The sequence below is a fragment of the Aquarana catesbeiana genome, linkage group LG10 (assembly GCF_042186555.1).
Source record: "Aquarana catesbeiana isolate 2022-GZ linkage group LG10, ASM4218655v1, whole genome shotgun sequence".
In the NCBI taxonomy this organism is placed as follows: Eukaryota; Metazoa; Chordata; class Amphibia; order Anura; family Ranidae; genus Aquarana; species Aquarana catesbeiana.
Genome location: NC_133333.1, coordinates 40,734,320 through 40,757,407, shown reverse-complemented (window position 1 = coordinate 40,757,407; position 23,088 = coordinate 40,734,320). Strand labels below are relative to the sequence as shown.

General features: G+C 43.7%; 1 protein-coding gene across 3 annotated transcripts in view; it reads left to right on the top strand.

Annotated features, from left to right (window-relative positions):
• LIPE (lipase E, hormone sensitive type) overlaps positions 1 to 23,088 on the top strand; it is a 105,871-nt gene that overhangs the window by 65,123 nt on the left and 17,660 nt on the right. For 2 of the 3 annotated variants that reach the window (XM_073602053.1, XM_073602055.1), the window contains exons 2-6: positions 1,950 to 2,488; positions 10,721 to 10,811; positions 19,201 to 19,227; positions 21,008 to 21,153; positions 21,680 to 21,862. In XM_073602053.1, coding sequence (XP_073458154.1) covers positions 1,950 to 2,488; positions 10,721 to 10,811; positions 19,201 to 19,227; positions 21,008 to 21,153; positions 21,680 to 21,862 — 986 coding nt within the window. The remainder of the gene's footprint in view (positions 1 to 1,949; positions 2,489 to 10,720; positions 10,812 to 19,200; positions 19,228 to 21,007; positions 21,154 to 21,679; positions 21,863 to 23,088) is intronic. The other variant, XM_073602054.1, reaches the window with a different exon arrangement.

Below are 23,088 nucleotides of genomic sequence, written 5' to 3'. Positions count from 1 at the left end.
TCACACAGGGACTCGGGCTGTCAATCAAATGCTGTGAGGAGGAAGTGGGGGGACGGAGTCAAGCCCTGCTCCATAGACACACACAGCTCTGGATCGGCTTGCTATGGGGGCACATGGAGAAAAGGAGGAGTCAAGATCGCCAGCGGGAGACCCCAAAAGAGGAGGTTTGGGGGCTGCTCTGTGCAGAACCATTGCACAGAGCAGGCGACTATAACATGTTTATTGCTTTAATTAAAAAAATTACCTTTAGTAACACTTTTAACTTGCAAACAATTTTGTAATGTAAGATTGTGATCGGCAGGTTTTCTAATCTGACTGATTGATCCCTAATAACAACGGGCAGTTTGGGAATCATCCACAGAGATTGTTGGAAATCTTGCCAATGAGCCTGAACCAAGGTACTGGACTCTCATGTCTATGGGTCATTATAGGTGGCAGCTATCTTTTTTTTTAACACATTTTGCCAACCTGGCTGCGGGGACTTGTCCAGCCTTGATTCGTCATAATTTAGAATAAAGATGTTTGGATTTAGCCTACTTTTAAGGTACAACCTGTATGTTAGAAATATGGGGAATGCTACTGAAAATGCTAGATACCTGACTACTCTTTTGAGGCTTTCACTCCAATACCTTGATACTGCATGCTTGTTTTAGGTCAGTGACCTGTTTTTTGGGGGGTTTTTTGACAGGTTTTCTTCAGGTTTTTTGTTTTTTTTTACTTTTTTTCATTTGTTGTATTATTATTATTATTATACAGGATTTATATGCTAACAGTTTGCAAAATTACAACACCGTTCACTGCAGAAGGAATTGGAGGGCCCTGCTTGTAGAGTTTACAATCTAAAGGGAGGGAAGGTGGTACAAAAGGCAATACAAACGGTAATATTTGCAGGGGATGATCTGATGGAGGTGACTCAAGGAGGTTGGGTAGGCTTCCCTGAATAAATTAGTTTTCAAAGATCGCCTAAAGGCAGACAGGGTAGGAGCTTACTGGGAGGGAGTTCCAGAAGATCGGAGAGGTTCTGGAGAATTCCTGGAGTCGAGCATGGAAGGAGATGACAAAGGCTCTAGTGTGCAAGTCCTGGGAAGAGCAGAGAGGCCGATTTTGGTGATATCTGTAGATGAGATTGGTGATGTAGCTGGGGAATGATGTTGTGGATGGCTTTGTAACATTGTGGTTAGTATTTTGAATTTTATACATTGGGCTTGTGGAAGCCAGTGAAGGGATTGGCAGAGAGGAGCAGCAGTCACGGATCAGTTAGTAAGATGTATTAGTCTAGCACCATTCATAATAGACTGAAGGGGGGATATCTTGTGTAAGGGTAGGCCAATAAGGAGGGAGTTGCAGTAGCTAAGGCAGGAGATGACCAAGGAGTGAATGCGTTGTTTTGTGGTGTCGTTGGTCAAGGGCAACTTCTGGAAATGTTTCAGAGGTTAAGGCAGCAAGATTTAGCCAATGATTGGATGTGGGGCCTTGCAGGAGAGGTAAGAGTCTAGGATTACTCCTAGCACCCTGGCACATGGACAGCCACATGTACTTCTTATACATGTGTATTATTCTTTCAGCACCATTATTGTATTAGACTTCTCATTTGTGATTGAAAACCTGTGTAGAGCTCTTCCACATGAATTTAATTGAAGGCTGTGGAAGGGTCAATCATAAAAATCTTCCTAAAGCAAACAACAATACCCCAATGAACTGAGTCCTACTCTAATTTTTTGCAGTAATTTGGCAAAGGTGCTTAATCCATCAAAATGATATAAGAGAATGTGTTTTTGAATATTTTTGTATAAAAATGTAGAAGATTCTGGTGCTTAGAAGACATGGTGATACATTGCCACCTGGGAACCTTTCTTGGCCCATGGTTGTACTTGTCTTAGAACTTGTGTCCTGTGGTATCGGATGATGAGATTTATGTTTTTTTTTTTTTTTTTTTGTTCTCATTTTAGGCGTGGTGCTCATGCCTCCCGAGCAGATGGACCCCCGACCCCTGTTCCAGGCCGTGGACACCCTGTGCCAGGATAACATTAAGCACTTTGGAGAGTCTAAAGCTGAGGTGGGCTCCCGATTGGTGCAAGCCTTTGCCCGTATCCAAGAACAGGCACATGGAGTTGAACCATCCCTACGTGCCCTGGCTGCAGTTTGCCCACTTTTTGACCTAGACCCCGACACTCCAGCCAATGGATATCGAAGCCTACTGAAGGTGGTACTTTCCTGTACCCAGCACATCTTGCACAAGTGCCGCTACATCACAGCCAGCCGCAACAGCCTCTTCTTTCGAGCCGCCCACAACTGCGCAGAGCTAGAAGCGTATGGTGCCGCTCTCACTCAGCTCAGGGCACTGCTCTGTTTCGCACAGAGGCTGCTTACTGCCAACCGCCATGGGGATCTCTTCTTCCGGCAAGAGCGAGGCCTGTCTGAAGAGTTCCTGCGGGAATACAGCACCATGCACAAAGGCTGCTTCTATGGACGCTGCATGGGGTTTCAGGTGAGGTTTTGATCCTTGATTTGTTTTGTTTTTTTCTATTTGCGGTGCTTTTCCTATTTTTTTTTTTTTTCTTTTTTTCACACTTTGAGGTGGAGTGACAAAAGTTCCAGGGAGAAAAAAATTTAACCAGTAGCAACATGTAAACCTGTAACCACCAGATTTCAATTGCCTTTTTCTATTTACTATTAAGTGGCTTACATATACTTGCTGTCTTTTTTTTTTTTTGTTTAAATTTTAAAGAGACAATTTGTACCATATTTAGTTTGCTTTACCTCGTGTCTTGTTGTGTTTTTGTTACACACTGTGATTTCTACACTTTACGTTTACTGTCATTGTACTTTCCATTGGAGTTTTTCCTGTTCCCGGCAGTGAGCCGATTTTGTCCCTGACCTTACAGGGAGCCTTGATCTTCTCTCAGTATGAGTGACAATGACATCACAATGTGTTATCAGTGCCTGAGATAAGATATGACACAGATTTTATGAAGTTCATCCAGCTATATGACTCTCTAGCTCTGTACCTTTCCAACTAAGCCATGGCCACTCTGTGTCACTGTATTAGGACCATATTACTGAATTTGAATGTATTATCTAGGCATGCAACAATACAAACGATTAATAACCACTTTCTAAATGCCTCACGTAGCGGCAGAGCGGCTCTCCTGTGCTGGATCCTGTATCTAATGGCTCTTCTGGGCAGGGGGTGCGAGCCAGTGGTCGCCGGGTGGGACCTGCCAACCCTCGAAGAGGATGACTGGACAGAGCTCTGTGAATGTAAACAACACAGTGCTGTGTCCTGATAGCGGTCATGTGCCATTTATTTTTATTTTCTTCTTTTGCAAAGCAGGGAAAAAAAACAGCATATCCCTTAGTAAAAACAGCACACAGTAAATGCATCAAGCACTGTTTTATCGCCCTAGTGTCATTAGTACATTGACAATGCATATTATTAGCACTGATCACTGTATTGGTGTCACTGGTTCCCACATGGTGTCAGATTGCCCGCTTTACTATCGCAGTCCTGCTATAAGTCACTGATCACCACCATTACTAGTGTAAGAAAAAAAAAAACATTGCAGTATATATCCCATAATCTGTAGACACTTTAACTTCCACACAAACCAATCAGTATACATTTATTGGGATTTTTTACCAAAAATATGTAGCAGGATACATATTGGCCTCAATTTTTGAAGAAATTCGATTTTTACATTTTTTATTGGATATGTTTTATAGCAGAAAGTAAAAAATATTATTTTATTTTTTTTTCAAAATGTCTTTTTCGCTTATACAGTAGGTGACCGCGATATTGTATCAATCTCGCCGCTGTTATTGACACCTGCGAGCCCCGTCGCGGGAGCCATCGCCGAGCTGGCTCGCTCATCAGGAAAGGAAAAATGTGTTTTTTCCTTTCCCGATGAGCGACAAGCATTGCTGACAGATGTTTGATATGAATCATGAGGGGGAACTCCACGCCAAATTTTACATAAAAAACTGGCATGGGTTCCCCTCCAAGAGCATACCAGGTCCTTAGGTCTGGTATGGATCTTAAGGGGAACCCCCTACGCCGAATAACGGAGTGGGGGTCCCCCGCAAAATCCATACTAGACACTTATCCGAGCACGCAGCCTGGCCGGTCAGGAAGGGGGGTGGGAACGAGCGTTTTTTCGGCGTAGGGGGTTCCCCTTAAAATTCATACCAGACCTAAGGGCCTGGTATGCTCCTGGAGGGGAATTCTTTCTCGTGCTGGCTGCAATAGGAAAATTTGTTTTTCCTATTGCAGCCAGCTCGAGATGTACAGTACCCTGTCGCCGAGAACCAGTGCGATGGGATCGCGCTGGAAGCACATTCTCAAGGCAGGTACCGTATAATAAAAAAAAGCAGTGGTGATCAAATACCACCAAAAGAAAGCTATATTTGTGTGAAAAAAATGATATAAACTTCAATTGGGTACAGTGTTGCATGACCGTGCAATTGTCAGTTAACCGCCTGCCGCCAAATCACATACCTGTACATCATTGTCTTCAAGTGGTTGTACCCGAGTGATGCCAGCAGCTGCAGGCATCACCCCGGTACCATTTTTCTGAGCAGACGCTCGGGTGTTATTATAAACATCGGGAGGGGACCCCTCCTGCAACCTTCCAAGGCTCGCCTGGGCTCTCCTGTCCCACCGGGAGACCCGCCGGAGACCCAAACAAAGCTGGAATGGACTTTGATTGGGCCTGGGATGTAGTTATCCAGAACCAACGTCACTTCCGGTTTACTCGGCAGCCAACGGCACCATTTTTTTTTTTTAAGTACCGTAATTTGTTCCCATTCAACGAGTGTGCGCAATTTTAAAGCATGACACGTTGAGTGTCTATTTACTCGGCGTAACATCATCTTTCACATTATACAAAAAAATTGGCTAACTTTACTGTTTCATTTTTTTTTTTTTTTATTAATTGAAGTGCATGGTTTCCAAAAAAATTGCGTTTGAAAGACCGCTGTGCAAATACAGTGTGACATAAAATATGGCAATGACCGCGATTTTATTCTCTAGGGTCTCTGCAAAAAAAAAAAAAAAAAAATATATATATATATATATATATATATATATATATATATATATATATATATATATAATGTTTGGAGTTTCTAAGTAATTTTCTAGCGAAAAATAATGTAAGCAACAAATGTCAGAAAAAGGCCCTGGTCTTCAAGTGGTTAAAGTAAGGCAGTGCCAAATAGCAGAAAATGGTCATTAAGGGGGTAAAACCTTCCGGAGGGGAAGTGGTTAAAGAAAACCTGTTTTAAAAGTAATAAGTGTAGAAAATTCTAAAGCTGCTATTGCTAACCTCTGAGGATATTCATCTGTCCCTGGCTTTAGTACATTGACGCTGACTTAGAACAGAAATGCAGCGGCCAAAGTGCGATGTGGTGGGGCTGAGATCAGCACAGTGATGATGTTCTGAGCTCGGGGCATTGCACTGGTTCCTTTTTGTTTTTGTTTTTTTTCAAACTTTATTGAGATGTCACACAGATATCTTATAAAGTTTAATCGCCAGCTGCATGCAATACTTTTCTTTTCAGCTCACAGTGGTGTTAACGGGGCACATAGGAGACAAGGCATTTTGACTAGCTCATGTAGTGGGATTGCACTGGAATAGCCGTCCAATGCAGTCCCACCGTATATGTGGTGTGAACCTAGCCTAAATCAAGTGATCTCCTGTGCTGCACTGTTATCTGTTACATTGTTCAGCTATCTCTGTAGACTACAAACCTACAAACCAATTATGTTATGAAGAGGAGGAGACAGTGTCAGTGGTTTTTTGTTTTTTTTTTGGATTATTTTTACAATTTTACTTTTAAATATTCATTTATTACAATCATTTTTTCCTGTTGGGGGGCTTTGGTGAGATATCAGGGATCTAAACAGACCCCTGACATCTCCCCTTTGAGACCGAGTAAGGGACTAAGGTCACAGGTGCCCCAGTCTTTTTTTCTCTCTTTTTTTTGTATTATTTTTACAATTTTACTTTTAAATATTTATTTATTACAATCAATTTTTCTTGTTGGAGGGGGGGGGGCTTTGGTGAGATATCAGGGGTCCCCCTGACATCTCCCCTTTGAGACAGAGAAAGGGACTAAGGACACAGATGCCCCAGTCCCTTTTCTCTGTAGCCTCAGCTGCACTACAGGTGAGTGGACAGTAGACAGAGGCTCCTCTCCATTCATAAACTGAGACATTGTAAACACAGTTTACAATGCTCAGTTATGAATGGACAGAGTCAGTGATCACTGACTCTGTTCATTCGGAAAAGAAAGGAGCCAGTAAATGACAGATCTCCCTGTATAGATTTAAATAAAGCAGCTGAAAGCCGCGGGAGGGAGAGGGGGAGAAGCGGCTGTCAGCTGCTTTATTGAAATCTATACAGGGAGATCGGGGCTTGTATTGGCCCCCCACTACCGTGCCGATCATCCCGACTGTCCGGGTATCAGATTAGGTATCGGAGCATTTGCGCGAGTACAAGTACTCGCGCAAATGCTCAGTATCAGTGCAACCCTAATAGCTACGTAATCATTTAGTATTTTCAAAAGGAGAAGTCAGCAGTTGCAGCAGCCTACATACTACCCCACTACATGTTACCTTTGAGGTGGACCTGAACTTAAAGTGGAAAAACTGAATTTTTAATTGGTTCCCAAAACGCTTACATCCAAGGCACGCCATGAATGAAAACTGTCACAGTTGCTTGTGCCCTCAACTGAACTGTCAAGACATCAAATTGCTGGTGTTATAACTGATCGCATGTGCAGGACCGTGGCAATTGCAGATCAAACAGATGCTAAGATGGCAGATTCCTTGGTTGTAAAGGAGAGGAGAGTTTAGTTCTACTTTAAAGGAAAGACTTTCAGTCTTATAGGAAACATTTAGAAAGCTTATTTTGCCTAAGCAGTACCTACCTTTTTAACCACTTCCCGACCGCCGCACGACTATATACGTCCTAAGTTTGAACGGGGATATCGTTGTTATGGCAGCAGCTAGCTGCCATAACCCCTGTATCCCCGTTTTCGTGCGGCGGCCTGCTTTCAGATAAAAGTGGTCCCTGCGGCGGATTCGCCGCGAGATCACTTTTAGCGGTGGTGGGAGAGGGGCACCCCCCCCCCCCTCCTGCCGCGATCCGGTGCCCTCCGCCTCTTACCGGAGCCGTCGGTAGCGGCGGAGGCAATCGCTTCCTTCTGCGTGGTGTGTCTGGAGACGAGTGAGGCCAAGATGGCACTCACTCGTCTCCATGACACTGCTGGGCGGAAGCGACGTCAAAACGTCACTTCCGTCCACGCCTCTTAAAGGCATATTTTTTCAAATGTAATTTTTCTAAATGACTTTTTTTTTTTTTTTTTTTATTGCATTTTAGTGTAAATATGAGATCTGAGGTCTTTTTGACCCCAGATCTCATATTTAAGAGGTCCTGCCATGCTTTTTTCTATTACAAGGGATGTTTACATTCCTTGTAATAGGAATAAAAGTGACACAATTTTTTTTTTTTTTTTAAACAGTGTAAAAATAAATAAAATATTTTAAAATAAATAATAAAAATAAAAAAAAAATTTTTAAAACCCCCCTGTCCCGACGAGCTCGCGCGCAGAAGCGAACGCATACGCGAGTAGCGCCCGCATATGAAAACGGTGGTCAAACCACACATGTGAGGTATCACAGCGACCGGTAGAGCGAGAGCAATAATTCTAGCCCTAGACCTCCTCTGTAGCGCAAAATATGAAACCTGTAGAATTTTTTAAACGTCGCCTATGGAGATTTTTGAGGGTAAAAGTTTGACGCCATTCCACGAGCGGGCGCAATTTTCAAGCATGACATGTTGGGTATCAATGTACTTGGCGTAACATTATATTTCACAATATAAAAAAAATTGGGATAACTTTACTGTTGTTTTATTTTTTTATTCAAAAAAGTGAATTTTTTCCAAAAAAAGTGCGCTTATAAGACCGCTGCGAACATACGGTGCAAAAAAAAAGTATTGCAATGACCGCCATTGTATTCTCTAGGGTGTTAGAAGAAAAACCATATATAATGTTTGGGGGTTCTAAGTAATTTTCTAGCAGAAAAACCTGTTTTAAACATGTAAACACCTAAAATCCAAAACGAGGCTGGTCCTTAAGTGGTTAAAGTGATTCTAAAGCAGGGGTCTGAAACTGGCGGCCCTCCAGCTGTTGCAAAACTACAAGTCCCATGAGACATTGCAAGGCTGACAGTTACAAGTATGACTCCCACAGGCAGAGGCATGATGGGACTTGTAGTTTTGCAGCAGCTGGAGGGCCGCCAGTTTGACACCCCTGTTCTAAAGCCTTCAAGCTATATTAAAATCTTGTTTAAATTTGTATATTTGCCTTCTCTGTGCAGTGGTTTTGCACAGAGCAACCCAGGTCCTCCTCTTCTCAGGTCCCACGCTGGCACTCCTGGCTCCTCACTCCTGCCGGATGCCTCCACCAGCCTTCTCTGGGGCACCCAAGCAGACGTGTTCCCAAGCTGCTGCTCTGTGTGTCTATTCACACATGGAGCTGCAGCTTGGCTCTGCCCCCTCTGACTCCCGATTGGCTCACTGGCTGTGATTGACAGCCAGTGGCTCCCATCACTGCCAAAAGCCAATCATAAAGTGTGAGTCCCCGGAGAGGCAAGGCTCTCATGGTGGTGGACATCGCTGTATCGAGAGGGGGCTCAGCTAAGTATTTGGAGGTGCTGCTGCACACAGGAGGTTTTTTTACCTTGTGCCTTTACAACCACTTTAAGGTTTTTTTCTGCAATAAAGAAAAAAAAAACCCTTTTTTTTTTAAAATGAGAATCCCCCTCCAGCCCCTCTTTTATACTTGCCAGGGCCTGATCTCAATCCAGCACTGTGCAGTAGAGGCTCTCTCTGCTCTCTCCCTCCTCACAGGACAGACTGAAAGCAGCGGGAGCCATTGGCTCCTGATGCTGTCAATCAAATCCTATGATGCAGGGGGTGGTGAAAATCCCTGCTGTCTGTGTCAGTGGACTCAGTCAATGGGGCTTGAAAGCAAGCCTGTACAAGTACCCCTCTTAGCTAGGAGGGAGGAGCCAGAAATGCCAGGAAGGGGCCCTAGGAGAGGAGGATCGGAGCTACTCTGTGCAAAACCATTACACAGAGCAGGTAAATATAACATGTTAAAAAAAAAAAAAAGTAGTGTACTTCCTGTGCCTAGGCATTCCCATGCATTAAAGCCCATAGCGGTATATCTGCGGTGTGAGGTCATCTAAGGCACATCTGCCTCTGATTTATAAGGCTCCATGCACACTGAAGCTCATAAACGGACGTTTTTGGGAGTTTGAGCGTTTTTTTTTTTACAGCCCATAAATTCCCTTCTATGTTATCCTATGTGCACACATGAACGATTTTGGATGTTTATCAGCAGTGGAGTTTATGGGCTGTTTTCTGAACGCCATAAAACCGCATTCAGGGGTCGTTTTTCTGACCACAAAAAACGTCAAACGCTGATAAACGTCAATAAACGCTCAATAATTTGGCTCACCTGCGTTTTTGAACATTTTTGATCCATTGAAAAAAAAAATAAAAAAAAAAAAACAAACGCAAAAAAACTCTAATAAACGCTATTGCAAAAACGTTAAAAGGTGAAAGACTCACTACAAAGCTACTGGCGTTTTTATAGTGTTATTCTAACGTCCAGTGTGCATGGAGCCTTATGGGCCATACACACAATCAGATTTTCCGACGGGAAATGTTCGATGTGAGCTTGTTGTCGGAAATTCCGAACGTGTGTATGCTCCATCGGACATTGGCTGTCGGAATTTCCGACAACAAATGTTTGAGAGCAGGTTCTCAAATTTTCCAAAAACAAGACTTTTCAGAAATTCTGATCGTGTGTACACAATTCCGACGCACAAAAGTTCCACGCATGCTTGGAATCAAGCAGAAGAGCCGCACTGGCTATTGAACTTAATTTTTCTTGCGTTGTACATCACCGCGTTCCTGACGTTCAGAATTTCCAACAACATTTGTGTGACCGTGTGTATGCAAGACAAGTTTGAGCCAACATCCTTCGGAAAAAAATCCACGGTTTTGTTGTGGGAAAATCCTTTCGTCTGTACGTAGCCTTAGTCTTGCCAGATTGGGGGTAAGATTTGGTGATGTTACTACTAGTGCAGCTCACTGTTCACTTTGCTGGAGAGGAAACTATACCTGAGGACCTCTAGTGCAAGGATCTTCTGGATCTTCTGCTTTGTTTTCATTTTATGGATCTGTTATTTATCTGTCTGCCCAGCTGTCATCAGGGGGCAGCTTTGACTTGGGGAAGGTCTCAAATTGTTTTTTTTTTTTTTTTTTAATTGTAAAACTCTTGTTCCTATAATAAGAACCCTCTACTAGCTTGAAGCAGTATTGGATTTATAACTAAGTTTGTTGTAATATAATTTTGAAAGTTATATAAGAATGGGGCGCAGTCTTTTCATTTTAACTTGGCGTCTTTTCCTTTTTTCTTTTTAGAGTTGATGGGATTACAGCAGGTATAACATCCTTTTATCACAGATGTTTATGTATACTGACCTTTTGCCTTAGGTTTACATCCTATTGATATGACCCTTGCCCGCTCCTTTTTGTAACCTGTAACCTTTGCGCTGGATTTAGGTCTCGTTGTGATTTTTAATCTTTGTTCCTGTTTTCAAGTGGCCTGCCTGTTTAATCCCATCGTCTGTTTCTGTTTGCAGTTCACTCCTTCTATCCGCCCATTCCTGCAGACTATCTCTATTGGGTTGGTGTCATTTGGGGAGAATTACAAGCGTCATGAATCTGGAATAAGTAAGTAGTGAGAGTCAGCAAACCGCGGCTCTTTTAAACGTGTTTTTTCTTTTTTAATATATCTTTTCAAGTTCCTCTTTTTCCAAGAAAAGTAAAAACTTTTTTAAACATTTACAATGCATTGCATGCAGGTAAATTGTGTTGTTAATACATGCCATCTGTCATTATAAAGTAGGATGTAGTAGAATGGGAAAAAGTCCCCCGAGCGGGGTTTTTAGGCAGCTAGCTATAGATATGAGCAAGGCATTAAGTAAAATATTAAAATGCTTTATTGAAGGGTAATGAATGAATGTAACAACATATAAATATAGTTTGGGAGCTCCAGTGGGAAAATACCCATACCAAATACATATAATAGCAAACATAGATTATACACAGCATGTGATAAGGCTATTGCATAACAATACTGACGCGTTTCGACCCATGAATTTTGGGGTCTCTTCAGAGGATGAGTTTGCTAAAGAAAAAAGAAAAATTTATAATAGTATGTACAGCTTATTTAAAAGAGTTACAGCATTGGCAAGTTTGTTTAGCAACATGTTTAGTAACACTTTGCACATAATTACCACTGAGTTTGGATGTATCCCTCGATCAGAGCCTCCCCACATAGCAGCCAGACCATCCAGTGTGCCCACACGTAGCAGCACCCCGGAAGAGGGGGGAACAGGAATCCACTTGATATGGCTTGCAAGAAGCCACACGTATAATTGCCCCCCCACCATCACGCCACAGGGGAGGTGGGGCCGGAACCTACGAAAATTGTCAGAGCGTTAACTAATGAATATACCCATATAGGTTAGTGGTTAGATTTAACTGTTGGGCGGTCAGAAAGTGTTGTAATCATCTATTACAGCTTGAATTAGTCATGTGAAGGATAATGAGATTAGTAAAGTGACTATATTGATATAACTAATATAAAATATGTCAGGGATGACCTTGTCTTTTATTGCTGACAATGGCGGTGATAGGAAGAAAAGTGAGGAATGTGCACAGTGAATAATGACGTGTAAAATATAATGTAAAAAATATGAAGAAAATGTGAAAAAAGGAATGTGCATGAAAATGATGCGAGTGAGTGTTTAAACAGAAAAAAAAAAACCAAAAAAACAAATGGGTGTATGTGTGATGTGTGGATTTAAGGAAAAAGTGCATGATATTGCCAAGTATCTAAGTCTACGGCATCCAAAGCTGGTGTGCACATAGATCAAAATTATGTATAAGTATAATATTATTCTATGGGGTCTGATAAAGCATTGATAATCAGATGTATCATAAGTTCTTACTCACTCCTACCGTTGAGGAAAAGAGTCTGGCCGTCCAAGGAGGAAGTGGAGGGATCACACTCAAATCCACCCTCATTAAATGGTATCCTTAATTAGTACTGAAATTAACAACAGGTATCGTTTCTTCCGCCCCTTAACCCCGGTGTGTAGAGGGAGGCTGTGGCCGCCATTGGCAGGCCTCGTGTGGCTCCCTCGGCGTCCATCAAGGCGAAGCCCCGACATCTGTCGTCACCTTCGCTGTAAAATACGTGACATCATGAGGCCCCACGCACATGCGACCCGCACGTGTGCGCACACCGCACGCAATGTCCGAAGGTGATGGGGGATGCCGCCGGCAGGGTAATCACGCCCGTGGGCGGCCGACCCGGGAATCCGGCCATCCAAGGGGAGAGACAAGGGGAGCGCAGGTGACTGAGCTCCCCACCCTGCCGGGAAGACACATCAGGGAACATGATCCCCGACCCAGGGAGCATGCGACCATGCAGGCATCACAGGGCCCCGATGGCGCAAGCTGCAAGCGGGGAGGCGCCGATCAAGAGGCACACAAACGAGCTCACATATGCGATTTGTGAAAAACAACAAATAACAAAAGTTTTCTACATAATTGCTTATTGATAATACAAAGTAAACATTGGAAACTGTGCACTGACAATTCTAACAATATTCCTAAAAATATGTAAGAACCACAACAACCCAGAGATGGCAACATAATTTCAACGTTTAAATAGATTTGTTTGAAAGGAAATAACTCCCAGATACACAAAAATAACTCCCAGATACACAAAATAGTAAATGTATAACAACCCAAATAAGGAAATTTGCATCGGATCCAGTGGATCCCTCATTGCTCACGGTTGCGATGCGATTTTACTCTATTCGCAACCACGAACAAGGCTATGAATTATAGACTTGATTGAGTATAATAATAATACAGACTTACAATACAAGAGCGTAACTGATTTAGTGAGCTCAAGGGGAGAAATATAATTCTGATTTAGTCCTCTTATTGAGAGTCTACTTAAAATCCTAATATGCGATTTAACACATTTTTGGAAAATATATGGATACAATCTAATGTGGTATCTAGGATTAACACAGAGGGATATATACAGGAGAACAGACAGTGCACAGCTCATGTCTAACTCCCATGTGTCAAATGGGGGAAGGGGTGTTTAACAACCCGAATTTGTATAGCAAAGAGGGAAGACACATTAAGGAGTCAATGCTGCTCACCCCAATATGGACAAGAAAAATGGGAAAAAGTCCCCCGAGCGAAGTTTTTAGGCAGCTAGCTATAGATATGAGCAAGGCATTAAGTAAAATATTAAAATGCTTTATTGAAGGGTAATGAATGAATGTAACAACATATAAATATAAGTTGGGAGCTCCAGTGGGAAAATACCCATACCAAATACATATAATAGCAAACATAGGTTATACACAGCATGTGATAAGGCTATTGCATAACAATCCTGACGCGTTACGACCCATGAATTTTGGGGTCTCTTCAGAGGATGAGTTTGCTAAAGAAAAAAGAAAAATTTATAATAGTATGTACAGCTTATTTAAAAGAGTTACAGCATTGGCAAGTTTGTTTAGCAACATGTTTAGTAACACTTTGCACATAATTACCACTAAGTTTGGATGTACCCCTCGATCAGAGCCTCCCCACATAGCAGCCAGACCATCCAGTGTGCCCACACGTAGCAGCACCCCGGAAGAGGGGTGATGGTGGGGGGGCAATTATACGTGTGGCTCCTTGCAAGCCATATCAAGTGGATTCCTGTTCCTATTATAAATTTTTCTTTTTTCTTTAGCAAACTCATCCTCTGAAGAGACCCCAAAATTCATGGGTCGAAACGCGTCAGGATTGTTATGCAATAGCCTTATCACATGCTGTGTATAAACTATGTTTGCTATTATATGTATTTGGTATGGGTATTTTCCCACTGGAGCTCCCAACTTTTATTTATATGTTGTTACATTCATTCATTACCCTTCAATAAAGCATTTTAATATTTTACTTAATGCCTTGCTCATATCTATAACTAGCTGCCTAAAAACCCCGCTCGGGGTACTTTTTCCCATTTTTTCTTGTCCATATTGGGGTGAGCAGCATTGACTCCTTAATGTGTCTTCCCTCTTTGCTAAAGTAGGATGTAGTAACCAGCGCCCTCTAGTGGTGAGCACTTTGCAGCCTCATTGAGCTGCTGGTTTGCATTGTTGGGACTTGCCTGTGCATGTCTGATACAATAGTTAGGGCTCATGTCCTTTTTTTGCATTTGACATACATTTCCATACACAGGTCAGCAAAATACTATTGATTTTAAATGCGCATAAGCCCTCGTTCACACTGAACGCGGGTTTAAGATTGCGCGAGTTCAGATTTCAAACCCACGTTTCAGTGCAAGTTTGGGGGCATTTTGAAAGACATCTTTGCGGGTTCATGCACAGATGTCTATTGAAATCACCCCCGAAGTCGTCAAAAGTAGCGCAGGAACTACTTTTGGAAATCAGTGCGGTGCCGCAAAGTCTGCATTGCATCGATTGGGACAGTGCCGATGCCGGCAATGTCGAAGCGCGCTGATGTGAACGGGGGCTTACACATGACCGTTCAGAGGCTGTGTTTGACCTGCTTCGCATTGTGCTGTGTTTCTTTAGACCAGATCATGCCTCTGCAAGTCATACTTGTAACTGTCAGCCTTGCAATGCCTCATGGGACTTGTAGTTTCGCAACAGCTGGAGGTCACCAGTTTGAGACCCCTGCTTTAGACTGCAGGCGAAGCTGGTCAAATGCCGCTTTGTCTTTTGCATTTGAACAGCAAACACAGTGTTTGAAAATAACACCCGTCACCTGTGCCAATGGCCAGTGTGCACAGGTGTTTATGCTTGCTTCTGGCTTCGGTTTTTGAAGCATTTTTGAATCAATTTGCAGGATGCAGAGTTTGAATTTTGAATTGATTCTTATTCAGCAACATATATGCAAACTGATCTCCACCTGATCTCAGATGCTTATGACCTACCTTTAAAATGTGCTGAAGGTAGCCATAGTATTATAAGACAGCTATCTTTGTGGTGCCTACAATTACCTAGGCCAAGACTGTTTCCAGCTACTGTTAAAATAAAGCAAAACTCCAAGAAAAAAAAGGTTTTCCCATGCAGTGTGCCCGCACTGCACTGGTTAACTGCTTGTTTTGTGCAGAGGTGCACAGAAAGGCTATACTTACCAAATCCTCCAGAAAACAGCACTTCGCCGCGGCCAGCGGTAAACTGTTCCTGCTATCCTCAAATCTAGAGCTGGTCTATGGGTGTGATGCCAGGTACAGTCCATCCATAAGACCCGCTAGCATGCGGGGGGCAGGAGCAGCAGGGACCGGTCTTGCGTTTGGAAGATCAGCAGATTAGGCAAGTATATCTCCGCTCTTATATCTCTCAGACAAAAACACAGCCCCACTGCATGGGAATTCTGTTTTCCCTGGAATTCTCCTTTAAAAGAAAAGTATGGACTTTTAACCACTTCCCGACCGCCGCACGACTATGTACGTCCTAATTTTGAACGGGGATATCGTTGTTATGGCAGCAGTTAGCTGCCATAACCCCGGTATCCCCGTTTTCGTGCGGCGGCCGGCTTTCAGATAAAAGTGATCCCTGCGGCGGATTCGCCGCGAGATCACTTTTATCGGTGGCGGGAGAGGGCCCCCCCCTCCCGCCGCGATCCGGTGCCCTCCGCCGCTTACCGGAGGCGGCGGAGGCGATCGCGTCCTGCTCAGTGGTTTGTCTGGAGACGAGTGAGGCCAAGATGGCGCTCACTCGTTTCCATGACACTGCTGGGCGGAAGCATCGTCAAAACGTCACTTCCGTGTCCACGCCTCTTAAAGGCATATTTTTTCAAATGTCATTTTTCTAAATTACTTTTTTTTTTTTTTTTTATTGCATTTTAGTGTAAATATGAGATCTGAGGTCTTTTTGACCCCAGATCTCATATTTAAGAGGTCCTGCCATGCTTTTTTCTATTACAAGGGATGTTTACATTCCTTGTAATAGGAATAAAAGTGACACAATTTTTTTTTTTTAAACAGTGTAAAAATAAATAAAATATTGTAAAATAAATAATAAAAAAAAAAAAAAAAAAAATTTTAAAACCCCCTGTCCCGATGAGCTCGCGCGCAGAAGCGAACGCATACGCGAGTAGCGCCCGCATATGAAAACGGTGGTCAAACCACACATGTTAGGTATCGCCACGACCGGTAGAGCGAGAGCAATAATTCTAGCCCTAGACCTCCTCTGTAGCGCAAAAATTGCAACCTGTAGAATTTTTTAAACGTCGCCTATGGAGATTTTTGAGGGTAAAAGTTTGACGCCATTCCACGAGCGGGCGCAATTTTCAAGCATGACATGTTGGGTATCAATTTACTTGGCGTAACATTATATTTCACAATATAAAAAAAAATTGGGATAACTTTACTGTTGTTTTATTTTTTTATTCAAAAAAGTGAATTTTTTCCAAAAAAAGTGCGCTTATAAGACCGCTGCGCAAATACGGTGCAAAAAAAAGTATTGCAATGACCGCCATTGTATTCTCTAGGGTGTTAGAAGAAAAACCATATATAATGTTTGGGGGTTCTAAGTAATTTTCTAGCAGAAAAACCTGTTTTAAACATGTAAACACCTAAAATCCAAAACGAGGCTGGTCCTTAAGTGGTTAAATTTTTTTTTATTTTCCCCCAATCATACCTACCTAGGTGGATGCAGGATTGCTGCATCTGTCCCCCCGCTGGCTCTAACAATGAGAACCAAGCGATCAAACACCGCAGATTGCTCATTTCTCAGAGCTCCCTGAGCAGAGAGCTGCTGACTGTCAGTCACCGCTCTCTGCCCCCCACGTGCTCACAGGATCGCTGGGCTGTGCAGGGGGCAGGAGCGGCCAGCTCAGGCTCTCAGTGGCTCGGTCCAGGCATGTGGGTAGATCCTGACTCCATTGTCGCCATCTTGCCCAAACCTGGACCAGCTCTGTGACATCAGCAGATAGCAGGCTTCAGCCCGCTGTCTGCTGAAAACGGGTCACAGGAGCGCAAAATGAACTGCATTCCTTTGATCCATAGGAAAAGTACAGCCAAACAAGTTTTGGCTGTACTTCTCCTTTAATCTCTCCCTCTTTCATGATTTAAACTTTGCATCCTGTCTTTCTCCAGATGGCAATTTCAGAAGTCTGGCAGCTCATCCGTTAAGCTGGCCATATGCTGTTTTTTTTTTTTTTGTTCAGTAACTGATAGCGTTATCCCCTTCCCAGCCAGGACATTGTATTTTGACAATGGTACCCATAGCTGTCAGAATACACTAATCAGCAGCTACAGCCATTGATCTAGGAAAATTTTCCAACATATCCCTTCGATAGAAGTCAGTCAATCAAATTCTGTCGAGCAAGGATGACCACACAATGATCAAAATTTGGTACCCTACTGCCTGAAGGCCAACCTATGAGAAGGGCTGTCCTCTGGAAGATATTGGGGTTTATTTACTAAAACTGAAGAGTGCAAAATCTGGTGCAGCTCTGCATAGAAACGAATCCGCTTCCAGGTTTTTTTTTGTCAACGCTTAAAGGATAAGTTCACCTTTTGTAACATGTCGGGTTGTAACATATTACAATTGGACTGTCCCCTGCACCTTCCCCTGACAGCTAGCAGGGATCTTGTGTCCCCCACTAGCTGTCACAATTAAAAAAAAAAAAAAAATGGTGGCCGAGCCGGGCTGAGCCGGCCTGGCCACGCCACTTACGCACAGTCCTCTGTGAATGGAAAACGACAAGGTTCGTCAGCCTTTGCAGCTGTCAGCTTGTAGTTTTCTGTGAACTACCACGGTGCTGTGGAGCGCTGTGGTACTTCATTCTCTCTTCCTGTCAGATTGTGTTTGCTTGCCCATAACAAGATGCAGATACACTGACAGATCTGCAGGAGACCTGCATGGCACCAGCAATCTGCTGATCGCTGGTGCAATGCTTTAGAGCAGGGATATGCAATTAGTGGACCTCTAGCTGTTGCAAAACTGCAAGTCCCATCATGCCTCTGCCTCTGGGTGTCATGCCTGTGGCTGTCAGAATCTCGCTATGCCTCATGGGACTTGTAGTTCTGCAACAGCTGGAGGTCCGCTAATTACATATCACCGCTTTAGATGCTTCAGAAACTGTGAACGTATTCTTTTTTTTTTGAACAAGCTGTAGTTAGAAGCTGATTGGCTGCCATGCAGAGCTGCACCAGATTTTGCATTCTCCAGTTTTAGTAAATCAACCTCACAGAAAACATTTTAAGGCAATTAAGCTGCATGTGCACCTTGATCGTTTCACCTCCAAAAATATGGTTACTTTTAGCACTAATAATAGGGAGCATAAAGAAGTCACCTACAGTAAGCATTCAAGTGCATGCATAGCTCACCATCCCTGAGTAGGCCACCTTGTTAGAGAGCACGGTTCCTGACAGCCATCCTCACTTTAACTGCAATTGCAGCTGTGCATAAGAATACATCTTGAGGTTCCTAAATAGGGTCACTTCCCCAAAATATTAGTACCTAAATCTAAAATTGTGTGTTGGGACAGTGGGAGCCTTCTGCTTCAGTTGTTGCATATGATGGTTTAGCTGTCTTTGAAGTTAACAGGTCCACCACCATTGGGGAGGCCAGTCTTTTGGCTGCATGTGATATATTAGGTCAGTAGCCTATTGCCTCCATCTGCCAGTGCAGAGATCAGCCCTACATCTAATGGTCACATGTTCATTATGAGAATACTTGGATCATAAACACACTTTACTTGTTTCCAAAGTCTAGTTCATATTTTTAGCCTGCGGATGGTTTGGTGGGATTATTGTAGATTATCCAAAAATCAGATTAGTGGTAATAATCAATGCAATGTTCAGTTACAAAAAGCCTATTCATTAATACATCTATGAATATGATCTTTGTTGCATTGGGTTTCCTGTTTGGTGTTACTGCATGTCAGTTGTGTGAATCACTTAACAATGTATGTACAATGCATGTATATGTGTGAGAGGAGGACGCCATGTTTGCTGTAATGTGATGGTTTCCCCTCTTCCTCCTCACTATGCTCTCACTGACAGCTGAGGGAGCTCTTGTAGCCTATTATGGTAAGTGTGCACCCTGTAGAAAGCATCAGATTGTAGATTGCTCTGCTTTTTTTGTTTTTATGCTTTTAAGGAGTATTCCGTCTAAAGATATGTCAGTTGTGGGTGAACACTGAGTGAGATCGCACACTGTCTCGTAGACTTCTGTTAAATGTCACGTTTCTGTCCCTAGATGCATAGAAGAAAATCCTTTCATTCTCCTTGTTATATTCTAAAATCATGAAACCATCCTGCTCCAATAAATGGGGAAAGAGGGGTTTTATGACTTACCTGTGCTGCTGAAAACACTATCTCCCCCCCCCCCCCCAATATGCTTGTGTGCCCCAGTATGGTCCTGTGATCTCTGTTGGACGAGCTTAGGGGTCATTGAGGGAAAGCCAGCCAATCAGCAGCTCTGGTTGATCCCTGTTCCTCTCATTCAGTTGAAATCGTGGGACCGATGCTGTGGCATTTGGTCAGGTGACCAACACTGGACACGCCCAGAGCACCATTTCTGCAGGAAAGTTCACATTATCATTTGGCTCTTTTGGTATCTTTGCTATGATCATGTGATTTCTGCTTGAGGAGCTTAGGGGTCTGTCAATCACGCAAAGCCAGCCAATCAGCAGCCCTGGTTGAACCCTGTTCCTCCCAATCAGCTGAAATCACAGGACCATTGCCGCGGCATGTGGTCAGGTGACCAGCACAGGACAAAGCCCAGAGCTCAGTTTCTGTAGAAAAGATAATAATGTTATCATTGGATCTTTTATGGCAGGAGATGAGACATCAAGACTGGGGAGGGGGGGGCTAGATCCACTTTACTCCATATGTGAATGAATGGAAAATCCAGCAGTAAGAATCACATGCTTCTTGTGGCTGCAGGTTCCCGTACACTGGACTCACAAGGAGCTCACCACAACTTTACCCTTTAGAAGGCTCAAAGTAAGCAAAGGCAGCAACATATTGCCAGGTCCCGTATCACTGAGAGATCATGTTCCTTTTACAGTTGTCCTGTTAGGACTATAACCAGTGGAGGCTGGTGGTATTTTTTTTTTTTTTTTGGGGGGGGGGGGGGGCAAACAATGCACCCACAGCCACTCCCCCCTCCCCTCCCCCTGGTCGCTTACCAACCCCGCACTTACCCCATCATTGGGCAGCGGTTCCCTCCAGTCAACAAGTGTCTCCTCCCTCCTCCTCCTAGGCCAATATAATGACTTCTCCTTTTGGCCAATAAGGAAACGGATCTCATGACTCGCTTCCTGATTGGCCTGGAGGAGAATGAGTGTGACATAGCGAATATTCATCCGCTATTGTCACACAACTGTGCGCCCCGAGCCCACCTTTTTTTTTAAGCCTATTAGAGCCACTGGCTCTAATCACGAGCGTAAATAAAAATAAAACATTGGAATCCATGCGTCAGGTGCCCTGCATGTAAATTAGGGGGCCAAGCGCATAGATAGGAGGGCAGCGTTCCCTGCACCCTGCATTACGGGCCGCCACTGACTATAACTGGTAGTAAGGCTGGCCATACACTATACAGTTTGCTTGTTCAACTTTCCTTTAGATTTACCAAAACTATATAATATGAGGTCAAACCTAAACCCTTTCAATTTGTATGCAATCAGGCAGGCCCTTGCCCTACATAGTTGAAGGTAAATCTAAAGGAAATTGAATAAGAAAATTGTATAGTGTATGGCCAGCCTAATACCATATCTGGCAGATGATTTAATGTAACTGGCTATATTGCAGCTTGTGTCCCCAGCAGGCAGCAGAGTGGGATTCAATGTGTCCTCCTTCTATGCAGGTGTAGCAGCCAGCTCCTTCTTCATAAGTGGAAGATACGCCATGGACCCGGAGCTACGAGGAGCAGATTATGAAAGGATAACCCAAAACCTGGATGTAAACTTCTGGAAGTCTTTTTGGAACATCACAGAGATGGAATTGCTTACAGTGAGTAAAAAATAATGTTTAAGGGCCGGTTCACATTGATGCTACATTGAAATCAAACTACTTCACTTGAAGTGGCACGATTTCAAAGTAGCAGGTCAGCGCGATCAGGTGCTACTTGATAGACATCTGTGCGGCTTCATGCAGAGCTGTCTATTGAAGGCGCACCCAAAATCGGCAAAAGTAGTGCAGGAACTACTTTTGCAAACCGGTGCGGAGCGGCAAAGTTGGCGTCGCACCGATTGGAACGCTGCCATTGACAATATATCGATGCATTCCTACTTTTTGAATGGGCTAGAATGTGGGCTATAATTATGGGCTAAAGAGGAATCAGAAATCCATATTGTGCATCTGTGAGCTCTGATGAGACAAAAGTAGATTTCAAAGTTCTATAAGTGAGCAAAATCTAGAAGTAGTATAATGGCATGTATAATACTTAATGTATTTATTTACTTTTTATGTTTTGTGGGGGGGGGGGGGGTGTTAAGTGTAGCTGTTTATTCATAGAATTTTTCCTTTTTTATCGCAGTCTTTGGTTGGAATAGCCACAACAGCCCGCATCAACAAGACCCTTTCTGTGCCTCCTGAACCTCTGGAGATGCCGCTGTCCTCCGATCCTCAGCTCACCGTCATCATCAGTCCTCCTGTAGCTCATAGTGGACCAGGTCCCGTTAACGTGCGTCTCATCTCTTACCGGCTGCGTGAGGGCCAGGTCAGTGACTGCGCATCATCTCGCGACAGCTTTGAACATGAAATTACTGGTAGTGTGGAAAGCCGATGTTAAAGCCAAACTATGTTCTGCATAAACTAAACAGTTAAACACATGGTACTGAAAATAATAAACTTGCAAAAAAAAAAACACACACACACACACGCTGCCACTCAGCAGGGGGTGTCGGACTGCTGCAGAGAAACCACTGCTTCCATACAGAGAGCGATTGTGCTCTCTTAAAGAGGAAGTAAACCCTGATGGGTTTTACTTCCTCTTTATTTCCATGCAAATGTAAAGCATAATGGGCTACTATGCATCGCATAGTAGCCCATTATGTGTCACTTACCGGACACTGAAGCCTGCAATGTCACCGCTGTCCCCACTAGCAGCGAGCGTCCATTTTTACCCCTCTTCCTTCCGGGGCCGCGAAATCCGGCTCTGTGACTGGCCGGAGTTGCGTGACGTCACTCCCGTGCATGCGCGCGGGAACCGTCAGTCACGGCATGACCCCCTTTAGAAACGGCACGATCTGCCCTTTCTAAAGTGTGCATGCGCCGTAGACATTGGCGCACGGCTTTTTTGTAAATATCTCCTAAACTGTGGTGGTTTAGGAGATATTTCCAGCACCTACAGGCAAGCCTTAATATAGGCTTACCTGTTGGTAAAAGTGGTTGTACAGGATGTACAACCACTTTAAAAGAGAAGTATGGGGGGGGGGGGGTTTTAGATTCATACTTGCCTAGGTGGATGCAGCATCAGACCAATGCGGCAGCTGTCCCCCACCGTCTCTGCACTGGGAACCGAGCCACCGAACACTGCCGATGGCTCTGTTCTCACAGATCCCTGAGAGGAGAGCTGCTGACTGTCAGTCAGTGTCTCTTCTCTCTGCTCCTCCACGCTCATTGGAGCTGTGGAGGGGCGGAGAGCGGCTGTCTCAGCAGTTCACTGAGACAGCCATTAGTCAAGGCAGCTGGCGGATCCGGACTTGGGAAGTCGGGATGACGCGGTGCCTCGACTGATCTTGGTGATGTCAGCAGAGAATGGGTCACAGGAGTGCAAAACGAATTGCACTCCTGTGACCCAGAGGAGAAGCCAAGCCTAAAAAGCTCAAGCTGGACTTTCTTTCAAAAATGTATTTTTATTTGTACATCACAAGAAAATACGAAATAACAGTACATCCGTTAAGGCAGTATAATGACCCAAATGCATATCAGAAATAATAATTG